The sequence below is a fragment of the Notothenia rossii genome (genome assembly GCF_949606895.1).
Source record: "Notothenia rossii genome assembly, chromosome: 4".
In the NCBI taxonomy this organism is placed as follows: domain Eukaryota; kingdom Metazoa; phylum Chordata; class Actinopteri; order Perciformes; family Nototheniidae; genus Notothenia; species Notothenia rossii.
In genome coordinates this window covers 47,568,220-47,588,414 of record NC_136902.1, presented here as the reverse complement: position 1 = coordinate 47,588,414, position 20,195 = coordinate 47,568,220, and the positions used below count along the sequence as shown (strand labels likewise).

The following is a 20,195-nucleotide window of genomic DNA, read 5'->3' as shown; positions in this document are numbered from 1 at the left end:
CACACCGGCCAGCTCCAACAATCGGCTGAAGGAGAGTAAAACAACAACACTGCTCTCCAAACACCAATCACAGTCAAACGCATTATAACACAATGTAAAGACAACTATTTACAACATTGGGAAGAAGAAACTAAAAGCCAAAGTAGATTAGAATGTTAGCTGGCTCAAAACAGAGAGTATGAGCTGGCAGATCTCTCTACTGTCAGAGATAGAAAGCAGAGACAGATCCTAACCAAGTACAGGCTCAGTGAGCACAAACTGGCAATCGAAACAGGAAGACTCAAAAGATCCTGGCAACCAAAAGAGAACAGAATATGTGGTCACTGTACGACAGGTGCGACTGAGACAGAGGTGCACTTCCTCATGAAGTGCCAAACATTCAACCAAGTAAGGAGCATTTACTGGAACAAGCTGAACTCTGTAATCCCAGGTTTCAAGGAGGTTGATGACCTCTCAAGACTGAGAGTACTCCTAGGAGAAGGAGACAAGGCACACCTTGCTGCCCAATATGTATACACATGCCACAACCTGAGGGACAGTGAATGAGACACACACACAAACATACACACACACACACACACACACACACACACACACACACACACACACACACGTGTTGAAATGTAATTGTATCACTGTATATATATATCATCAATGATATGTAAACATTTGAAATGTATGTTAATGTTGTTAATTATTTTGTATTATGATGCTTTGGCAACATTGTTTAATTTAACTTTCATGCCAATAAAGCCCCTTTGAATTGAATTGAATTGAATTGAGTATGGCCCTGCTGGAGCTGGACTTTGCAGAATTCAAAGAGCGGACCCAGGCCAGGCAGTCTGGTCCCCCAGACAACACTCTGCAGCAGCTTAAAGAGGACCTCCAGCAGCTCAAGAGCGACAACGAGGCTTTGGCATCTGACCTCAGAGGAAGTGTAGAGGCACTCAAACAGGAGAACAGTGTGCTCCGTGTTCAGTTAGCCAAGGTGAGGGAGGATGCTGAGTGTAGAGAGAAGAGCTTCACCAGGCAGGTCCAGCACCTGACAGAGAAACTCTCATCAGTCCTCACAATGACGAGTAGAGAGACACAGACTCTTCCTGCCAGTGTCCCTGGCCCACCCTCTCTGCTCAGCACCCAGCCAAACAACACCCTGGCCCCTCCTGATACACCCACACAGCCAGCTGCCCACAGCCAGCTCTGCCCATCCCAGCCTCCCTCTACTCAGCCTGAAAAACAAGACCCACAAGTGGTCCTGCTGGATGACTCAAACGGGAAGTTCCTGGACCCAAGAAAGCTTTTTCCTGATAAAAAGGTGCTGTCTAAACACTGCAGCACCACAGGCCAGGCCATGAAGCTGTTGAAAAAGGAGACCCTCAGGAGCCCTCAGTACCTGGTGATCCACACGGGAACAAATGACCTGCACACCCTCCGTAGGGACACTGCTGAGGCAGTGAGGAAAATGGCGGAGCAGGCCAGTAAGGAATTCCCCGACACCCGCATTGTGGTCTCCACCCTGCTGCCTAGGACAGACACCCCTCCTCATGTCATCCATGACATTAATACGGAGATCAGAAAAGGATGTGCCACCTTACCAAATGTCCACATGGCCCTCCACTCAACCATTGGCCCCTGGGACCTCTATGATGGACTCCACCTACACAGAGAGAGGGTGGGGATATTTGCAAAGACCCTCAAAGATGCAGCCATGGGACGCAGTCCTCCCACCCCCTCCTCTAGAGGCCTTATAGACCCTCCCACACCGCTTCCTCCCCATCACCACCCCAGGATCACCACCCCTGCTGTGAGGAGACACAACAGCTCAGCCTGGACCTCCCACTCCCCACGCCCCCAACACACCCAGAGGAGGCTACTTTCACCCAGCTCAACACCTGCACAACATCAGCAGAAGAGATATGCAGCAACAGCTGCTCCTCATCTCCCTCCCCGCCTACAGCAGCGGAGCTATGCTGCAGTAGTAGCCCAGCCTGCTGCCACCCTCCCTCCCCCTGCTACTTCTGAACTGGGAGACATCAGGATGATGCTGCACACCCTGTGCACCCGACTTCTGTCCAGCTAAGACATTACATTTATATGTTATCGTAGTAATCAGTACAATAGCAATATTAGTGAAAATAGTTGTTTTATTTATTGTTTATTTTTTTTATATATTTGTCTCACTATACAGGTTCATTTTGATTGTTTGTTTTTGAAAAAAAGACGCGTTCTTTTCATATAAGCTGTTGGAATATTCAGGGTCTCCACTCCTCAACCTTTGAGTTTAAGAGTGAGAATCCAGAGTTCTTAGAATCTATCAAAGATGTTGATCTAATTATATTAACAGAAACATGGTGTAAAAATGATCTGCTCACTCACTGTCCTCCAGGTTATAATGAAGTCATGGTGCCCTCTATAAAATCAAAAAAAATACGCAAGGGCAGAACATCGGGGAGGATCTTGGTGTGGTATAAAGGAGATCTTTGCCGTCAGATCTCAGTAGTAAAACAAGGTAAATCACACATTTGCCTAAGGTTAGATCAAACCCTGGGCATAACTGACAGGAATCTATACGTGTGTGCTATTTATATACCCCCAGTAGATTCTCCTTATTTTGAAGAAGACATTTTTGAAACTCTCCATTCAGAAATAGCCGATTTTCAGGCCCAGGGAAATGTGCTTCTAACTGGAGATCTGAACGGACGAACAGGAATTTAACCTGATGTCATAGACCCACAGGGCAGCCACCATGTATTTGGTTAGCCCCCCCTGTTTACCACACCAACCGTCAGCCATCGGAACAGCCTTGACTCTGAAATCAATCAGAATGGCAAAGAGATAGTGCATCTCTGTCGGGCCTTAGGCCTGTACATAGTGAACGGGAGGTTCAGAGGGGACTCTTTAGGGAGATTCACATACTCCTCAGCTCTAGGGTCTAGTGTAGTAGACTATGCAATCACTGACATGGACCCCTCCACTATCAGTGCATTCACTGTCAGACAGCAATCCCCCTTTTCAGACCACAACCAAATCAATGTGTTCTTTAAAGTCTCAGGTCAAATGAGTGACACAACAAGGGAACCCAGTAAGCTGTATACATTAAATCCTACTTACAGATGGGCCCCAGACAGTGGAGACAAATTCACCATGGCCTTGAACTCACCTGATCTGATGAATGACATGTCACTATTTGATCAAAATCAATATGTTCCTACCAAAGATGGTGTAAACATGGCCATTGATTATATCAATATGATATTTCACAAGGCAGCTATTAAAGCTGACCTTGTAAAACAAAAGCGGAAGCCTGTTAAAAGGCAAAACGCTGACAAATGGTTTGACCAGGAATGCAAGACCATCAGAAAAGACCTGAGAAAAATAGCAAATGAAAAACATCGGCAACCAAACAACCCAGCCTTACGCATTAGATACAATGACGTTTTAAACAAATATAAATGTACAATAAGGGACAAAAAACAAAATTATACCCACATGAAACTTGAGGATATTGAGAAAGCCATTGATCAAAATCAATTCTGGGATCTGTGGAGTAACTTCAACACAAAACAACCACAAGCATTACCCATCCAAAACGGGGACATCTGGAGAGAACATTTTGAAAGTTTGTACAAAGACATACCAATAAATCTAATGAATTCAGATCAATGTATGACAAAAGAGAAACTCCAAACATTAGAAGAAACTATTAAAGACCACCAAAACCCCCTTGATTTCCCAATGACTTGGGAAGAATTGACCACACAGACACAATCTCTCCGGCCAAGGAAAGCTTGTGGCCCAGACAACATTAAAAACGAAATGCTCACCCCAGAGATGCAGGGTACAGTGTTAAAGCTGTTCAATATCATATTGCAGTCAGGATGTTTTCCTGACATCTGGTGCAAAGGGCTCATTTCCCCCATTCATAAGAGTGGAGACAAATCAGACCCTAATAACTACCGTGGCATGTGTGTCAGCAGCTGTGTGGGGAAATTATTCTGTAGTATTCTAAATAAAAGAATACAAGATTTCCTTAACCAACAATCCATCTTGAGTAAAAATCAAATTGGCTTCCTTCCAAAACACCGCACCACCGACCATGTATATACCCTTCACACTTTAGTTAACAAACATGTACACCAAACAAAACATGGTAAGATATTCACTTGTTTCATTGATTTCAAAAAAGCTTTCGACTCTATTTGGCACGAAGGGCTCTATTATAGACTTCTACATTGTGGTATAGGGGGCAAAATGTACGATCTGGTTAAATCAATGTATTTAGGGAATAAGTGTGCTGTTAAAATTGGAGACAAACAAACTGAATTCTTCACCCAGAGAAGAGGTGTTCGTCAGGGTTGCAATTTAAGTCCCACTTTATTTAATATATATATAAATGAACTTGCTGTTCAGTTGGATCACTGTGCTGCTCCTGGCCTCTCCCTCCTAGAGAGAGAGGTGAAGTGTCTGCTTTATGCTGATGACCTTGTTCTGCTGTCTCCTACTGAACAAGGACTACAACAACAGCTGGACATAGTAGACCAGTACTGTAAGAACTGGGCCCTGGCAGTCAATATGAAGAAAACTAATGTCATGGTTTTCCAAAAACGCCCCAGATGCCAGGAGAACAAATACCAGTTTACCATAAATAATCATATCATCGAACATAGTATGAGTTACACCTACCTCGGTTTAACTATAACAGCATAAGGAAGTTTCAACATGGCAGTGAATGCACTCAAAGAAAAAGCCAGAAGAGCTCTAAATGCAATTAAGAGAACATTTTATAATGTCCAAATTCCAATTAAAATCTGGCTCAAAATCTTTGATAGTGTGATCCAGCCCATTGCGCTGTAAGATAGTGAAGTATGGGGTCCACTCAGTCACCAGAGCTATACCCGCTGGGACAAACATCCAACAGAGTCTTTACATGCAGAATTCTGCAGATACATTTTACGTGTTCAGAGAAAATCACCAACAAATGCATGTAGAGCAGAATTAGGCAGATACCCACTGATCATTAACACTCAAAAGAGAGCACTGACATTCTTTAGCCACCTTAGGTCCAGCCCCCGAGACACCCTCCACTCCAAAGCCCTCCAAAGCCAAGAGCTAACCCCAGAGAAGAGTCCCCTATGTCAGCTGGTGCTGAGGCTAGCTGCCCCCTCTCAGAGCCACTCCGACCAGTCTCTCAACAACACTGCTCTCCAAACACCAATCACAGTCAAACGCATTATAACACAATGTAAAGACAACTATTTACAACATTGGGAAGAAGAAACTAAAAGCCAAAGTATATTAGAATGTTACCTGGCTCTAAACAGAGAGTATGAGCTGGCAGAGTATCTCTCTACTGTCAGAAATAGAAAGCAGAGACAGATCCTAACCAAGTACAGGCTCAGTGACCACAAACTGGCAATCGAAACAGGAAGACTCAAAAGATCCTGGCAACCAAAAGAGAACAGAATATGTGGTCACTGTACGACAGGTGAGACTGAGACAGAGATGCACTTCCTCCTGAAGTGCCAAACATTCAACGAAGTAAGGAGCATTTACTGGAACAAGCTGAACTCTGTAATCCCAGGTTTCAAGGAGGTTGATGACCTCTCAAGACTGAGAGTACTCCTAGGAGAAGGAGACAAGGCACACCTTGCTGCCCAATATGTATACACATGCCACAACCTGAGGGACAGTGAATGAGACACACACACACACACACACACACACACACACACACACACACACACACACACACACACACACACACGTGTTGAAATGTAATTGTATCACTGTATATACATATCATCAACAATATGTAAACATTTGAAATGTATGTTAATGTTGTTAATTATTTTGTATTGTGATGCTTTGGCAACATTGTTTAATTTAACTTTCATGCCAATAAAGCCCCTTTGAATTGAATTGTGTGATAGTTTTTGTGTGTGTGTGAGTATGAAATGAACAGTTAGAACTGACTGCTTTCAGTTGGAGTGATGACATCATCGTGTTCCATTGCACAGGTGTTTATAGTTAAGCTAACGAGGTGCCTAGACTTCAAAGGCTTCATTTTTCTGAATGAGAGATGAACCTCTTACATGTGAACGTTTTGTAGAAGAACGATAACAGATATCTGTGACATTTCAAAACGTGAAGCATGTCAAGGAAGTTGAGTATCTTAAGTGTAATTTTTGTGAACTTCCGGGTGTTAGAAATTAAAATCAATGTTTTAATGGGGAAATGTAGTTTAAACATGCCGTCAGTTTTAATGCTCTTTTATACTGAAAAACCAGAAATTCTTGTGCACAAGCAGTTAAGCTTTTATTCTGAAAATCCTTCATCTCCGGTTAGCATTTAGCATGTGGCTAATATACGATTTCCTGAAGAGGTGAATTTAGTAGCGAAATGATATGGAGTGGTGCAAACCGAAGCCTACTGATTTAACACTACAACTATAGATGTCGAGATACTACCATGCTGAATATTAAATGGAGGAACAGTTTATTTGAATACATTGTTTACAGACAAGAGTAGCATGTGACAACATCCGGAATGACCGGAAACCAAACGAGCCGAGAAGTATTGTTTAGAGTATTGATTACAGCGTTTAGAATGTGTTAAATGAAAAGTGATGAAAGAGAATATGAGGAGAAACAGCGTGTTAAGCATATATTGAATGTGAAAAGAACCTATCCTCTGTTTAAATGCAATAACGGACATTGGAGACGAGGCGAGCCGGCTGGCGGGGAGGAGCCAGCACACCATATATAAACAGCCACGGAGGAGAGATCCAGGCTCCTTTTCTCTTCCCTATCGAGGAGCGGATCACAGCTGTTTGTCTGACTGAACAATATTCTGTCTGTAACACTACCGCGCCTTTTTAAATTAAAGTACCCAATTGAACTTTCACAGAGACTCCATTTAGTCTCCTATTTTAAAGCTTCTCTCCTGGTCGGGAGAATAACGAACACAGTTAACACGGGTTAATAATGTGGCCTTTTTGGCAGTTTAACTAAAGGTGTGCGGCTGCTGCTGTGAGGAAATATCTGCCTGAAATTACAATGGGCTTTAATGGAGACATGTTGAACGTTTTTGTCACTTCATGCCCTCAAGAGGCACTTTGTTTAATTATTTTTTGCTTAATTATTTGTCATTTTTCAAACTACGAGATGTTTTCCTACGTTTATCATGAAAAATTATGTCTCAAGAATCTAGGGTTTGGGAATTATGGCAGTTTAAAAAAAATATATCAAGGCACATTTCAAGAATGGTCCGTTCTTCTATATGTCTGTCTTTGGTTTTCTAAGTGTTATTGGATCCATATGACAATAGAGATATGTGCATAAACAACAAAAACGGTTCGAACAATGTTATCACCAAACACTTTATGAATGTTTTTAGAGAACGTTATCCTACCTTTCAGAAGTACATTCGAGGAACCAAAATAAAACATCTCGATGAAACCATTCCTAGAACAATGAAAGGTAACATTCTCAGAATGTTTTTAGAACCAACAATGTCTAGCTGGGAACTCAGACATGCCTACGCAAACATGCAATATCATGAATTACGTGCTTGTTTGTTTTTTAAAAGGAAAATGTGGTGACATCAGATTTTTTTAAACATCCTTTTCAAACAAATGCAACAAGTTTGTTTTTTTAAAGCGCACTACAAATAAATCTGACGTTGACCATGACCGTGTTAATATTTTGCATCACAGGAACGTTTTATAAAAAAAGTAACCTCCTGAAAACATTATCCAAATGTTGCTTTCAAAATGTTTTTCTTTGGTTATCATGTAACATTGAGGGAATGTTTTATAAAGAACATCTTTAATTAGTTACCCAACAACGTCCAAAAAACATCCTTAGAATGTTGGAGGCAAAACGGTCCACCTTTGTTAACATATAACATTAAAGGAACATTTTATTAAACACTTTGTCATCTCAGGCCTCAATAACATCCTGAAAACATCCTCTGAATGTTGCTTGGAGAATGTTCTTCATTTGTTATCATGTAACATTGAGGGAAGGTTTTATAAAAAACATCTTTAATGTGTTACCCAACAACGTCCAAAACACATCCTTAGAATGTTGCGGGCAAAACGCTCCACCTTTGTTAACATATCACATTAAAGGAACATTTTATAAAAAAGCTTTCTTTCATCTCAGGCCTGAATAACATCCTCAAAACATCCTCTGAATGTTGCAGTTAAAACGTTATGTCTTAGTTAACCTTAAACCTTATAGGAACATTATTTGAAAAAATAAACATTCTAAAAACGTTCTTTGAACATCAGATTAAAACGTTTCTTTAAAACCTTATTAGAACCTGTAGGTAATGTTAGCCAAAAACTGTGAGAACGTTACCAGCTAGCTGGGTTGTCCTTTCGAGTCATCTGTCTCAAGTCAAGTGTCAAGTCATGAATACCAAGTCAATTTAAAGTCAAGTATTTTATCAATGTTAGTCAAGCAAGTCTCAAGTCCAAAAATATGCAACTCGAGTCAAGTCATGTGACTCGAGTCCCCCACCTCTGGGGGCGCGGCTGTTCTTATGTTCTCTGAGGGGAGGCTCACCTTCCCACACTTTGAAAACCCCTGCTCTATGGTATGGTTGTGTAAAAGGGCTTAGGCCATCTTACAATAATAATGATCTATGTCTATTGATAGTGAATTTAGATTTGAAAAAGAAAGTGTTCAAAAATCAAAAAAGAATACGAAGAGAGTATGAAACGGCTGGTTTGTCTTTTAATCATTTCAACATAACACATGACAAGTCAAAGATACACTGTACTGTACAATAAGTAAATAGTTCTGTTGTGTTCATCATCTCTTTGGATCAACCAATATACAAATCTGTCACTTCTAAATTGCAGCAACTGATTGCATGTGAGATATGTAACAAAAAAAGCAAAGACTTCTCATTTTCTTTCTTTCTCCGAAGCACATCATTTATATAATTCTCCCTGTAGTTGATAAACTCCATGCTATAGAAAATAGTGTAAGTGAATGCAAATATTCTATTTTCGTTCACCTTTTTTCACCCTTTTTATTCCAGAGGTGGCTGTTATAGCAAGTGAAACAAATAAAATGGGCTATGTCACTAAACGAGATACACAAAGAGGTTGGAATGCAAGACTTACAATAAGCTAGAAATATATAAAACTACACGTGGATGTCGCCTGCATCAGACAGTACCCAGTTCCTTACTAAAAGCAAAAAAAAAAGAGAGGGAGATAAAGGACAAGCATTATTAAGTCAAATCAGTTATACTGATGAACAAATTCCCTTAAAATGTTTGTGTTCTGCACCTAGTAGTAAAGAGGAAAGATGAGGATAAGTGCATCCCTAGTAGGTGCAGGTCGAGGTAATGGAGCTACAGCCAAGCCAAGGAACAGGAACACATCTCTGAGTCAGGGGAGAGTCATGCATACACACATATACACACATATATATAAAGTCGTGCTCATTTGGAATCTCCTCTCAGTGTCAGCTAACATTATGGAAGCCAAGATCTGCCAGAAAAAGATTAAAAAAAAAGATCAAGACTACTACTAAAGAAATAATGACGGTAAGTTAAAATATGAGATATACTCAATACTAAGATAAAAGTCACAATTATGACAAAGATATGACATTATAATGTAGAGTAAATTGCATTTCAAATAACTGAGTCAAGTAATAGTCTTGTATGTATGCACATTATGTAGTAGTTGTAAGGAAATAGAAGTTAAAATGATAACTCAAAATTACATTAAGGCTTAAAAAGAAGTGAAGAAAGGTTTTACTAGGATATTTGTTCAATGTTCCCTTAAATGGTTGAAAGAAAAAGTAATTGTTTGAGGTTATTTAAAAAAGTTTACCAGATAGTAAACATCTTCACTTACAAAGTCTTAATTATGATGGTGGATTATTGTGATCAAGCATAATTAATCGTTTTTGATCTCACGTAACTTTGCGTAGTGATTTAACTTTATTTGGCAGAAATGGACTTCCATACAGATCGATTCCTTAAACAGGGCCTGTCTTTCTTTTGTTTGTTTTTACTAGAAGGTTCTTTTAATGATTCAATTCACCCAGTCCTGGTTGAATCACTCTTGTGACAGTTCTGCAAGGCGTCCCTAATGAGCTCAGGTGGGACAATGATATCTGTGTTTCACAGCCTGACTATACGTTTTCTACGTTTTTCACTGTTGTCTTAAAATATCTACAAGTATGTTTAGTTCGTTTAATTAAAAGGCACACACATGATTCATTTTGAGCTGGAGTTGTTCCTTTTGGCAGGACAACAGCTCAGTGACCAAGGCTTAAAGTGCTAAGTTTGGGGTTATTCATGTCTGGATTTCGTTCAGTCACACTGTCTAAAAGTGGCGTGCAGATGGGTTCTGTTGCAACAGCGTTTAAAGGCAGGCTATGGTCAGGCTGTGGCTTTGACATTTGACTGACAACAGTCTGGTTTCCCCCCCACTCAGAAATGGTGTGGCTGTTCTTTTCACACACTTGGCTGTAGAGTTTGATTAGATATTTATGAGAGAGAAAGCAAAGCTGGTTACCCCAAAACAAAAAGAAAGATTTCAAAGGAGAGGGGCTCTTATTTAAAAGGATATTAGTGAAAGGTCTATCAAAAATACTGTTATTCTTTTGGAGAAGAGAAATACACAAAGGTTGATAAAGTCTACACATCAAACTAATGGCACATACATATACAGGATCAATACAATAGTAAAAACACATGAACATATAAGCTGAATTTTAAAAGAAAAAATACTCTTTTTTTAAAGGTTGAAAGTGCTAGAATTCAGATTAGCTCACAAAAACCCAGGGAGGACAAACGTAATACATACCAAATGCTTTTCTTTCATTTACATTTTTTAGGATTTATTTCATATTTGGGAAAAAAGTATAAATGCTCAATTTGATTGCTACAAATGTGGCTAATCTAAGATGTTTTTTCTTAAAAAACACCTTTTTTGAATTGATAACAATTTAAATTTAAATCTTGCCTTTTTATATACGTATATGCTACATCATGTAAATTCTCATAAAGGTGACGTTAGCTAATTTATTTAGAATCAATAAAAAAGTTTTAATCATCTTACAAGTCATGACTTTCCAGGGGGGAGACAAATATGAGTGAAATTCAGATTACCGGTAGTTCAGAACTTGGATTATAAAATGTATAATTTTAAAGATAAGGTTCATGGTCGGGGGGTTCATATCATACAGTATAAAAACATCTTGTAGCATTTTTGTAACTGCAAAAATGTAGTTTCTTCTCCCCAGGTTTTGGTAAGAAAAAATAAAACAAATAAAAATGAGGTGATGTGTTGTGTTGTTTTTCGAGGTCCTGTTTTAAACAAACAGAAAATAATATATCATATGACAACAAAAAAAACAAATATATGACTACGAGCAATAACCCAGGTTGCCAGTCAGTCATGTCCCCACCCCCGCACTTTGAATGTCAAAGCCTGGGAATTTCGGTGATTGCGTTCCTCTGGATGTATCGCCTTCTCAGACCCTTTACCTTTGACTCTACAAAGCAGCGAGAGAGGAGGGGAGTATAGGGGGGGTTAGGGTTCCGGGGATGATGAACACTTTGTCGGTTCTGTTTGTGCATGTTTTCAGCTCGCTGTCCCTCTTGCAAAAAAAAAAAATTGGAAATGTTCTAGTGGTCTACTGTTGTCGTCCATCAGCAACCGTAGCTAAAAGCAGCAATGTGTTTTATTTTTCATTTTTATGTGCTGTGTTTTCCTGTTTTTCTTTGTTTAACATTTAATGGCGATCGGGGCCTGTGGCGTGACGACTGCTGAAGGCAGAGTGAGCGAAGGGGCCTTTTGTATGCCTGCAAAGACACTAAAGGGAGTGTCCCAGATGGAGCTGTTCACTGGAAAAACTGAACCGTTTACTTTAATTGTGTTATGTCAACAGATTTCACAAAACTGTACTAGGTTAGCTGAAAGCAATAATATTAACTTTAAATAAAAAAAAATTGGTTCAACTTAATATTATTGCTTTCATCTAACCTAATACTAATAATCTGTTGACATATTACATTTAATTAAAGTTAACGTTTCAGTTCTTTCAGTTTGTCACAGACAGAACGTTAGGTTAGTTAAGTTAACATTGGGCTCAGATTTTTATAGGCTGAAGATGATTGGTTGGTGAGGATTTAAACTCCCAGTGAATCCACTGGGATCGCAGTGGGACTCACCACAGCACAGTTACATATTCCACTCGATGAGACCTCCACAGGCCGACCATGTGAGCATCCCAACAATCTATCCAACTCAAATACTAGTTGATTATTCAGCCACTAACAGCCTTTTATAGAAGACTCGTTCTGATTCCACTACACTAACTCAAGTACATGTAAAGGTAAAAGTTGGATATGACAGAGAAAGCTTAAGGGAAAAAGCTAATACTTCATCCATTTGATAAAAACAAACGCAAGATACAGACAAATGCAAACCTGCCAGACATCAAAAACATCATCACTTAGTTTTAATATGTCTACCTAAAATACACCTTACTGAGATAAAAGCAATAATAATATTCATTTTTGAGATATATTTCGTACACTGCAATAACATTCTTTAACACATTTTGACTCATCTGTCACTGAAGTTCTCTTGTTGTTTTGCCATTCACATATGTCAGGGTTCATCATTATGAAGGATTATTGATGATCATTATTGATGATGCCGCTTTTTGAAAGACTGCCTAAAGACGTTGTTGTTCCAAAAATATATTTGTAGGTATGTTGGGCAGCCAAGTTATCGATATGCATTATTCTCATTGGAGCTTTTATAGATAACTGTTAGATGTAGACAGGTGAAGGAAGGAGAGTGAGGAGAACGTCTGTGGAAACCTCCGGAAGTCACGAGGAAGGAGATTCCTAATGGTCAAGTGCCTTCTGCTTTAAAGAAAAGTGCTTCTCTTGAGGAACAGTAAAAAAGCCAGCATGATATTACATCGTTTTCAACACACACTTTTACTCACGATTCTTTCTTTGTTTTTTCTTAAAAATGTGTGTGACCGAGTTAATAGGATAATAGTTAATAGTTAATTTTAGTGACCTATTTTCATTTAAACTGACTGGACTCTAGGAGCGCATAAGTGACAGGGAAAAGTCAATCATAGGGGATTATGTCATGGTTTGAAAAGCACTTTCTTCGAAGCAGAAGGGGTTTGTGGCTCTACTCAAGCTGTCTGGAGGAGGATTTTAAAGTTTAAGTTCAATCATTGTTTAAATGTCTAAATCTCTCCATTCCTTCACTGGGAGAGAGGGGGGCTCTCTGCACTGTTCATGACGTTTAGGTTATTAGAGCGGGAGGTTCAAAACTCAAGATGAGACACATTCTACCATTTTCTTACATTTGGAAAAGAAAAATAAAGTAAAACAAAATATCCACTTCAAACTATATTTTTTTCTGGGTCACAACAAGACAGACAATTTTCACTAAAAAATTATCTTCATTTTTGTTTTGTTACATTATTACCTAAAGTATGCAGTACCACGCCTTTTGGCCTATTGATGACCCTGCGCTCTATACTACTAAATAGGGGATGGGAGGGGGATAAAAAGGGAAGTAAATCGAAATAAAAAGGATGGTTTAATACATGGTTATAACTATAGGATAGGGTAGGGGGGGGGGGGGGGGGAGCCTAAATAAAAGCTGCTTCAACTTCTTTTCTCACCTTCTCCTTTGAGGTTTGACTTCCTTTTAAGGCTCAATCAAAAGCTTTTGTGCACTTTCATTTAAGGCTTCTAAGTGTTCATCCGTGTTTCATTTATTATGATTCTCCAACTTCTTTAAAACAAACCACAGCCCCAGATATATCCACCGCCTCTCACTGGAAGGCCTGGTGGAAGCGAGGCAGTGTGGTGTTGCTAAAGCTGGAGCTGAACACCGGTGGGAGGTGGTGCAGGGGTCCGAGGCCCAGAACCCCACCGGAGCTCTGGTGCTCCTGAGGTTGCGGTTGCAAAGAGGTAAAAGGTGCCGTGGCGACAGCTGCACCGTGGGGCTCGGCAGCGTGCAGAGATGAGGAAGAGGAGGAGGAAGACGAGGGGGTCGCGGATGAGGTGTAGCCCATCACCAGCCCTCCCGTGCTCATGGGGGCGTTGTAGGGAGGCAGGTTGAGGGGCAGGAACCCCAGCAGGTGGGAGAAGTCCATGTTAGCAGCACACAGAGACTCAGCGAGCACCGCTGGGCTCTTGGACAGGAGGTGGTCCCCGCAGAGCTCGTCCACCAGGCCGGAGGTGGGCTCCAGGCCATCCTTGGGGGGTGAGGCAGCAGAGTTAGGGTCTGCAGAGTGGAGCGGGCCCGGAGAGCCGCTCTGCAGATCCATGAGGAAGCTCTCCATCTCCACTTTCAAGGGCTTGTCCAGCAGGTATGAGGTAGATCCCAGCTGGTATTTGTGGGCTTGCTGGGGACCCGGAGACTGGTGGTGTGTGGGCAGCGGGGGGGAATGGTGGTGGTGGTGGTGGTGGTGGTGATGGTGGTGGTGGTGGGAGTGTGGGTGAAGAGGTCCAGGGGTTTCCATGTGACACCCCATGCCCATAGCTGCAGACAACGGACTGGGCATCAGGGACGGGTGAGGGTGACCCCCCCCAGTATTAGACATGGTCTGGAGATGGTGGGGGTTGTACATGCCCATCGAAAAAGGGGCCCCACCGGAGAACGGTTTGCCCATCATGGGGTCTTTGTTGGGCCCCATGCCGCACATCATGGGGCTGAGCTCCTCCTTCACAGAGCAGGGTGGAGACCCAGAGGCTAAAAGACCCAACATGTCAGGGGGCTCCGTCTTGATCCTCAGCAGCTCCTGAGAGTGGCTCTTCTTCACATGTCGGGTCAGGTGGTCCTTCCTGCCGAAGCGCTGGGCACAGTACTGGCACAGGAAGTCCTTTCGGCCCGTGTGCACCACCATGTGCCGTCTCACGTCCTTCCGGGTGTAGAAGCGACGGTCACAGTGATCACACGGGTGCTTCTTCTCCTTGGTGCCGCCTGAAGACTTCCCGGAGTGGCTTTTGAGGTGCTCCAACAGAATGGGGGTGCTCTCGTAGCTCTGCATGCACACTTTACAGGTGAGATCCCCCGCTGTGGCAGAGTGCATGGCCACATGGCGCTTGTACCCCAGCTTGGTGTTGTAGTGCTTCCCACACTCCACACACTTGAAGGCCTCCTTGTTGGGGTCATGGGTCTGCAGGTGGTTCTTCAGGTGGTCTTTGCGGTGGAACATTTTTTCACAGAACGAACACTGATGGGTCTTCTGTGGAGAGTGTGTGGCCATATGCCTACGAAGGAACACAAGAAGAAAGAAAGACATAGTAAATGGTTGGGGTGTTTTAGGAGAAGTTACACATTCCTTGTCCTTTTGCCACATGTGTTGGGCAGTCTGTTAGCAGTGTGCATGCTAAAGTGGGGCAGGAATTCCTCCATCGGGTCCATTTATACATACATGAGTCATAGTGGTTTGCATCCAGGACCCAAAGTGGGTTTTAAAAAAACCACATCCTGTGATTCACAGGACTCCAAACGTCCTATATGTTAATGAGTTTGAGACTTTCACGTTTGGAACCCTGTCCCAGGTCTGAGAACACTCCACCACAAAGTCCAGTTTTCTTTATTAGTGTGAACACTGTCCCCCCCCCCTGGGGTTCATTTGGCTGTGCTCTTGAGTACAATTCATGTGGACTCGGGTATGGTTAATATCTGGTTTAAAAAAACTTTACCAAAAATGTGTCCTTATTTACCGTCCTTTTAGCTCTGACTTTGGTCTCAGCCTACGGGAGGCAGTATCTGTGTTTAAAGCCTCACACTCCACTCACTGATCCTGTCTGTGTGTTTGGAGCAGGATAAGTAGTGTACTGAAACAGTAAAGTTGTGGCCTGCGAAACCGAAACAACAAGCTGAAAGACACCAAAACCCAGAAATCAGTGGGATTGTTTCTGTAAGCTACGCTTTTACAGACAATCAGTAATTGTATCTATATTAATCTAAAGGCAATGGTGGATAAGATAAACCTCAGATTCAGTTAATGTTTCCTGAAAATCAAGTCACTCTTTTTCCAGGTTCATACGGATTAAACACGAGCAGTGTTGTAAGTAACTAAGTACATTTACTCAAGTACTGTACTTAAAGGTAGAAGAATAAGAATGGAGAAACCAGCTTGAGTGCGCTAGAAGTTGAAAGTATACAAAAAAAATCTGACTTCCTTACAGAGCCCCTCCTCCAACACACACGGACGCGCACATGACCAATGAGGGTACGAGATAAGTTTGTGCACAGATGGAAGGCTGACAGGCAAGTAGGCCATCCAGTTATTTTAGCCGGGCCGGCTAAAATGACTGGTCGTGCTTTTTACAGCGCTACGGCTTCCACATATGACATTTTTTATGTATTTATTGCCAAAGCATTTCATATATTCATTGCTATTGGGATGTTAAGAGCATTCCATGGAATGTAACAACAAGTGTATCTGAAGTGAATTACCTACCCCACCTTTAAGTACAATTTTGAGATACTTGTACTTTACTTGAGTATGTCCATGTTATGGTACTTTGTACTTCTACTCCACTACAGTTCAGAGGTAAATCATGTACTTTCCCTCCACTACATGTATTTAATACCTGTAGTTACTTCACAGATGTGGATGAATGATGTGCAATATAATCAAGTGTTAAATCAGACTTTAGTTCCACCTGGAGTAAATTCACAAGCTACCCTGCAGTATACAAAGTCATTCAAACTAGCTGCACCTTTACCAGCTTTGAGAACACTTTCATGATCAATCATTATAAAATATATCATATATATTATTCTGAAATGGACCAATTTGCACAATGACTACTTTTACTGTTGCTACTTTCACTATATTTTGGTGCTAATACTTCTGTACTTTTACTTGAGTAACATTTTGAATGCAGGACTTTTACTGTAACAGAGTATTCCTACACTCTGGGACTATTACTTTTACTCAAGTACAAGATCTGAGTACTTTTACTAAAAGTACAAGATATGAGTACTTCTCCCACCTCTGAATTTAAGTAAAAGATGATAGCCTTTTTAAGCTGCTCATTGGGGATTCTGAGAAAGTTATATAGTCATTTAATTCTGCATTTAAAGGATGTGAGTGGTACTGAGCGGTATGGGGGGGCGGTCAGTACCTGAAGAGTTTGTATTTGGAGCTGAAGGCCTTGGGGCAGTGTGGCTGTGAGCAGTGGAAGGGTTTCTCTCCCGTGTGACTCAGGGCGTGGAGCCGGAGCTTCTCCTGTGAGGCCAACAGGGCCCCGCACACCAGACACTCGCTCGCTCCCCCTCCCTCTCCTCCTTCCCTCTCTCTCTCTCTCTCCCTCTCTCGCTCTCTCTCTCTCTCTATCCGTGGCAGCGGGGCGCTCCCAAACAGCTTGGCGGTCCGTCGTCCCTCTTCCTCCGGTGTCAGTGTGGTAAAACGGTGTGAGGCATCGGCGGCAGCAGCTGCCATGGCAGCCCTAGAGTGCCGCAGGCATGAAAACCCACTGGTGGACCTCCCAGGCTCAACGTAGGAGTGGGGGGGTTTGTCAGAAAAAAGAGAAGATGCTCAACAGCTCACAGGAAGAGCCAATAATCCAGTGGGGACATCGAGGTAAGCCAAAATCTGCTGTGTGATAGAAAGAACATGCTTTAAAGCCGTTTCCAAGCTTGTGGCAAAATGTATCTGAAGTTAATTCCTTTATTGTCATTGTACAGGTACAAAGCAATCCTGTCAGTGCACATCTACATATCAACAAGCAATAACATACATATATATATATATGTATCTATAGACTCAAAGAAATGTATAAATGCAGTCCAAATAACTGCACTGAAAAACTGAAACGTTGAATTGAATTAAGTGTATACCAATTTCACATAACTGTATCAGGTTAGTGGAAAGCAACTATATTAAGTTGAACACAATATTTTTTATTTAAAACTTAATATTATTGCTTTCAACTAACCTAATACAGTTATATGGAATCTGTTGACATAACAAGTCAACGTTTCAGTTTCAGCGTAAGTTTAAACCAGACATTTGCATGTCTGAGTTGAACACTTAATAAATAAATAGATACATCAATTCAGGAATAATTGTGTTTTGATGACTATTTGTAGCATTTGCCATTATTTTGTTACCAAATGTGGTAAAAAACACTTTTTTAGTCTTTTTGTTCGACTTCTGGTGGCTATAACGTCTACCAGAGGGCAGGAGAGCGATCCGATGGTGTCCAGGGTGCGAGGACTCTTATATTATTTTTCCTGCTGTGCTGAGGCAGAGTGACTGAATAGGTCTTCCTCAGAGGGCAGTGAGTAATGAAGACCCTTGGTGAGAATGAAACATATTCTGCTGCTAACTTTTTACCTGTTGAAATACTTATTGTCCTTCTTTCTCTCCGCACTTTCCTCCTCTCTCTGCTTCACTCGCTCCTCTTCTTCAATCTCTCTTGTCTCTTCTCCTCACCCAGTCCCAACAGCTATGGTTGGCGGTGAGTGGGAAACACTGCTCTGCATTTTTACTGTCCTGCAGGAGAGAGTAAGCATGACAAAAACAAAGGTCAGTCCACAAAAAGTAGCTCAGAAGCTAATTTTATTTTAAAGCATTGGCCGATTTTTGGGTAAATCTGTTGATGTAAACAACAACTCAAAATGTCAGAATATCATTAAAAAAAAGAATCCTCTCCAACTTAAATATGTCGCCTCAAATTTCATCTGAGCTCACTAGGGGGCGCTGAATTACAAGTCTGACTGCAGAGTAAAAAAGTTTTGTGAATGATTACATTCTCAGTCGCAGTCTAAGCATAAAAATGTATTTGTAAAAAGAAAACTGAATGAAAAGGACCAGCCTCATCCCTCATCATGTCTTAAGACCAATAATACTGCACAGTCAGCTTGTGTGTGCTTATGTGTGTACATGTATGTACTTATATGAAACTTGATAAGACTCTTGGAATCTCCTGAGAAACACACAAAAACATGACCAGGCTAAAAAGGTTAAGCCAGGGGTGGGGGGGGGACACACCCACTAAACCAGCAGTACCTGTTTCAAACTTTGAGGTGAAACATTTGACAGCAGAACTGTCCCCCCACCCTGACCTGCAGTTTTTTTTAAATTAAAATCAACCACAAACTATTTTAACTGGTGTTCCTGCTGGACCCTCTCTTCCTCTCATCTCCACATTCCCTTATTTACCCTCAGTGACCTCTGTGACCCCGCTGCTAACACACAGCTCAGTCCAAGGTTGAGAGGACACAACGCTGATCACAATGTTTGCTGGCTCCGAGCGCCAGACACGTGCACAAAGTACCGTAAACACATGTGGGCATATGTGACAGAATGCACATACATGCACAGCTCCCAATGTAACGGATCCTCTCTGTGTGAGAGGTCACTGAGTTAGCAGATACTAAAATGTACATGTTTACATAGAAATGCACAAACATTTATCCACAGGTTGTGGCTACAACATGTGAGAGGTGTGTGTGTGTTCATGTAATTCCTTCTAAACAAGATACACACATGTGTGCCTGTATGCTCACGCATGTCCAAGTGTGCACAGATGTGTATTTGTTCTCATAATGTATGTGTGTTTACAGCGGTGGTTAAGAGGACCTGACAGCTGTAGCGTTGTGTGGTGGTCATCACCCAGCGGGGAGGGTGCAGTGGGGTGACACCCGCCCCATTGACCACCCTCAGGGAGCCCGGCTCTATTGTACAGCCTACCCACATCGCACATTCCTGCCCTGAACCATGCCGTGTCTCCCTGCCTCTCTCCTCCGCACACAACAGCACATACAACACAGAGTTCTGGTCAAGCCGAATGCAAAATCATGTACACATCCCCCCCCCCCCCCCCCCCCCCCCCAACCAAAAGCCGGCACGCTCAAACGCATTCACAAAGGCGCACACACAGACAGGCAGATACAATGTAGAGCATCCACACCATCAAGTGATAGAAATAAAACAAATAGAGCCTGAACACAAAAGACACCCCATGACAGAATATGCGCTAACTTCACACATCAGGCCTGAACAAGCCCAAATGACTGACTTAGTATAATACTTGCATTATGTGATATTAAAACAAAAATATTTGTGTTTATATCTCACTGTTTGTTACCACAATCTAATACCGTCCCAAAGAAAGGTAACTCGGCTGGAGGTGGTATTGAGGAAGTGAAA

The 20,195-nt window shown here is 41.7% G+C and overlaps 1 protein-coding gene across 10 annotated transcripts in view; it reads right to left on the bottom strand.

Annotated features, from left to right (window-relative positions):
• Positions 1-8,723: 8,723 nt before the first annotated feature.
• The window catches only part of plagl2 (pleiomorphic adenoma gene-like 2), a 90,095-nt gene continuing 78,623 nt past the window's right edge, over positions 8,724-20,195 (bottom strand). For 8 of the 10 annotated variants that reach the window (XM_079674955.1, XM_079674953.1, XM_079674948.1 and 5 more), the window contains 3 exons: positions 18,378-18,536; positions 17,164-17,636; positions 8,724-15,291 (listed from right to left, as the gene is read on the bottom strand). In XM_079674955.1, coding sequence (XP_079531081.1) covers positions 13,848-15,291; positions 17,164-17,480 — 1,761 coding nt within the window. In that variant the 5' untranslated portion in view covers positions 17,481-17,636; positions 18,378-18,536 and the 3' untranslated portion in view covers positions 8,724-13,847. The remainder of the gene's footprint in view (positions 15,292-17,163; positions 17,637-18,377; positions 18,537-20,195) is intronic. The other 2 variants (XM_079674957.1, XM_079674949.1) reach the window with 2 other exon arrangements.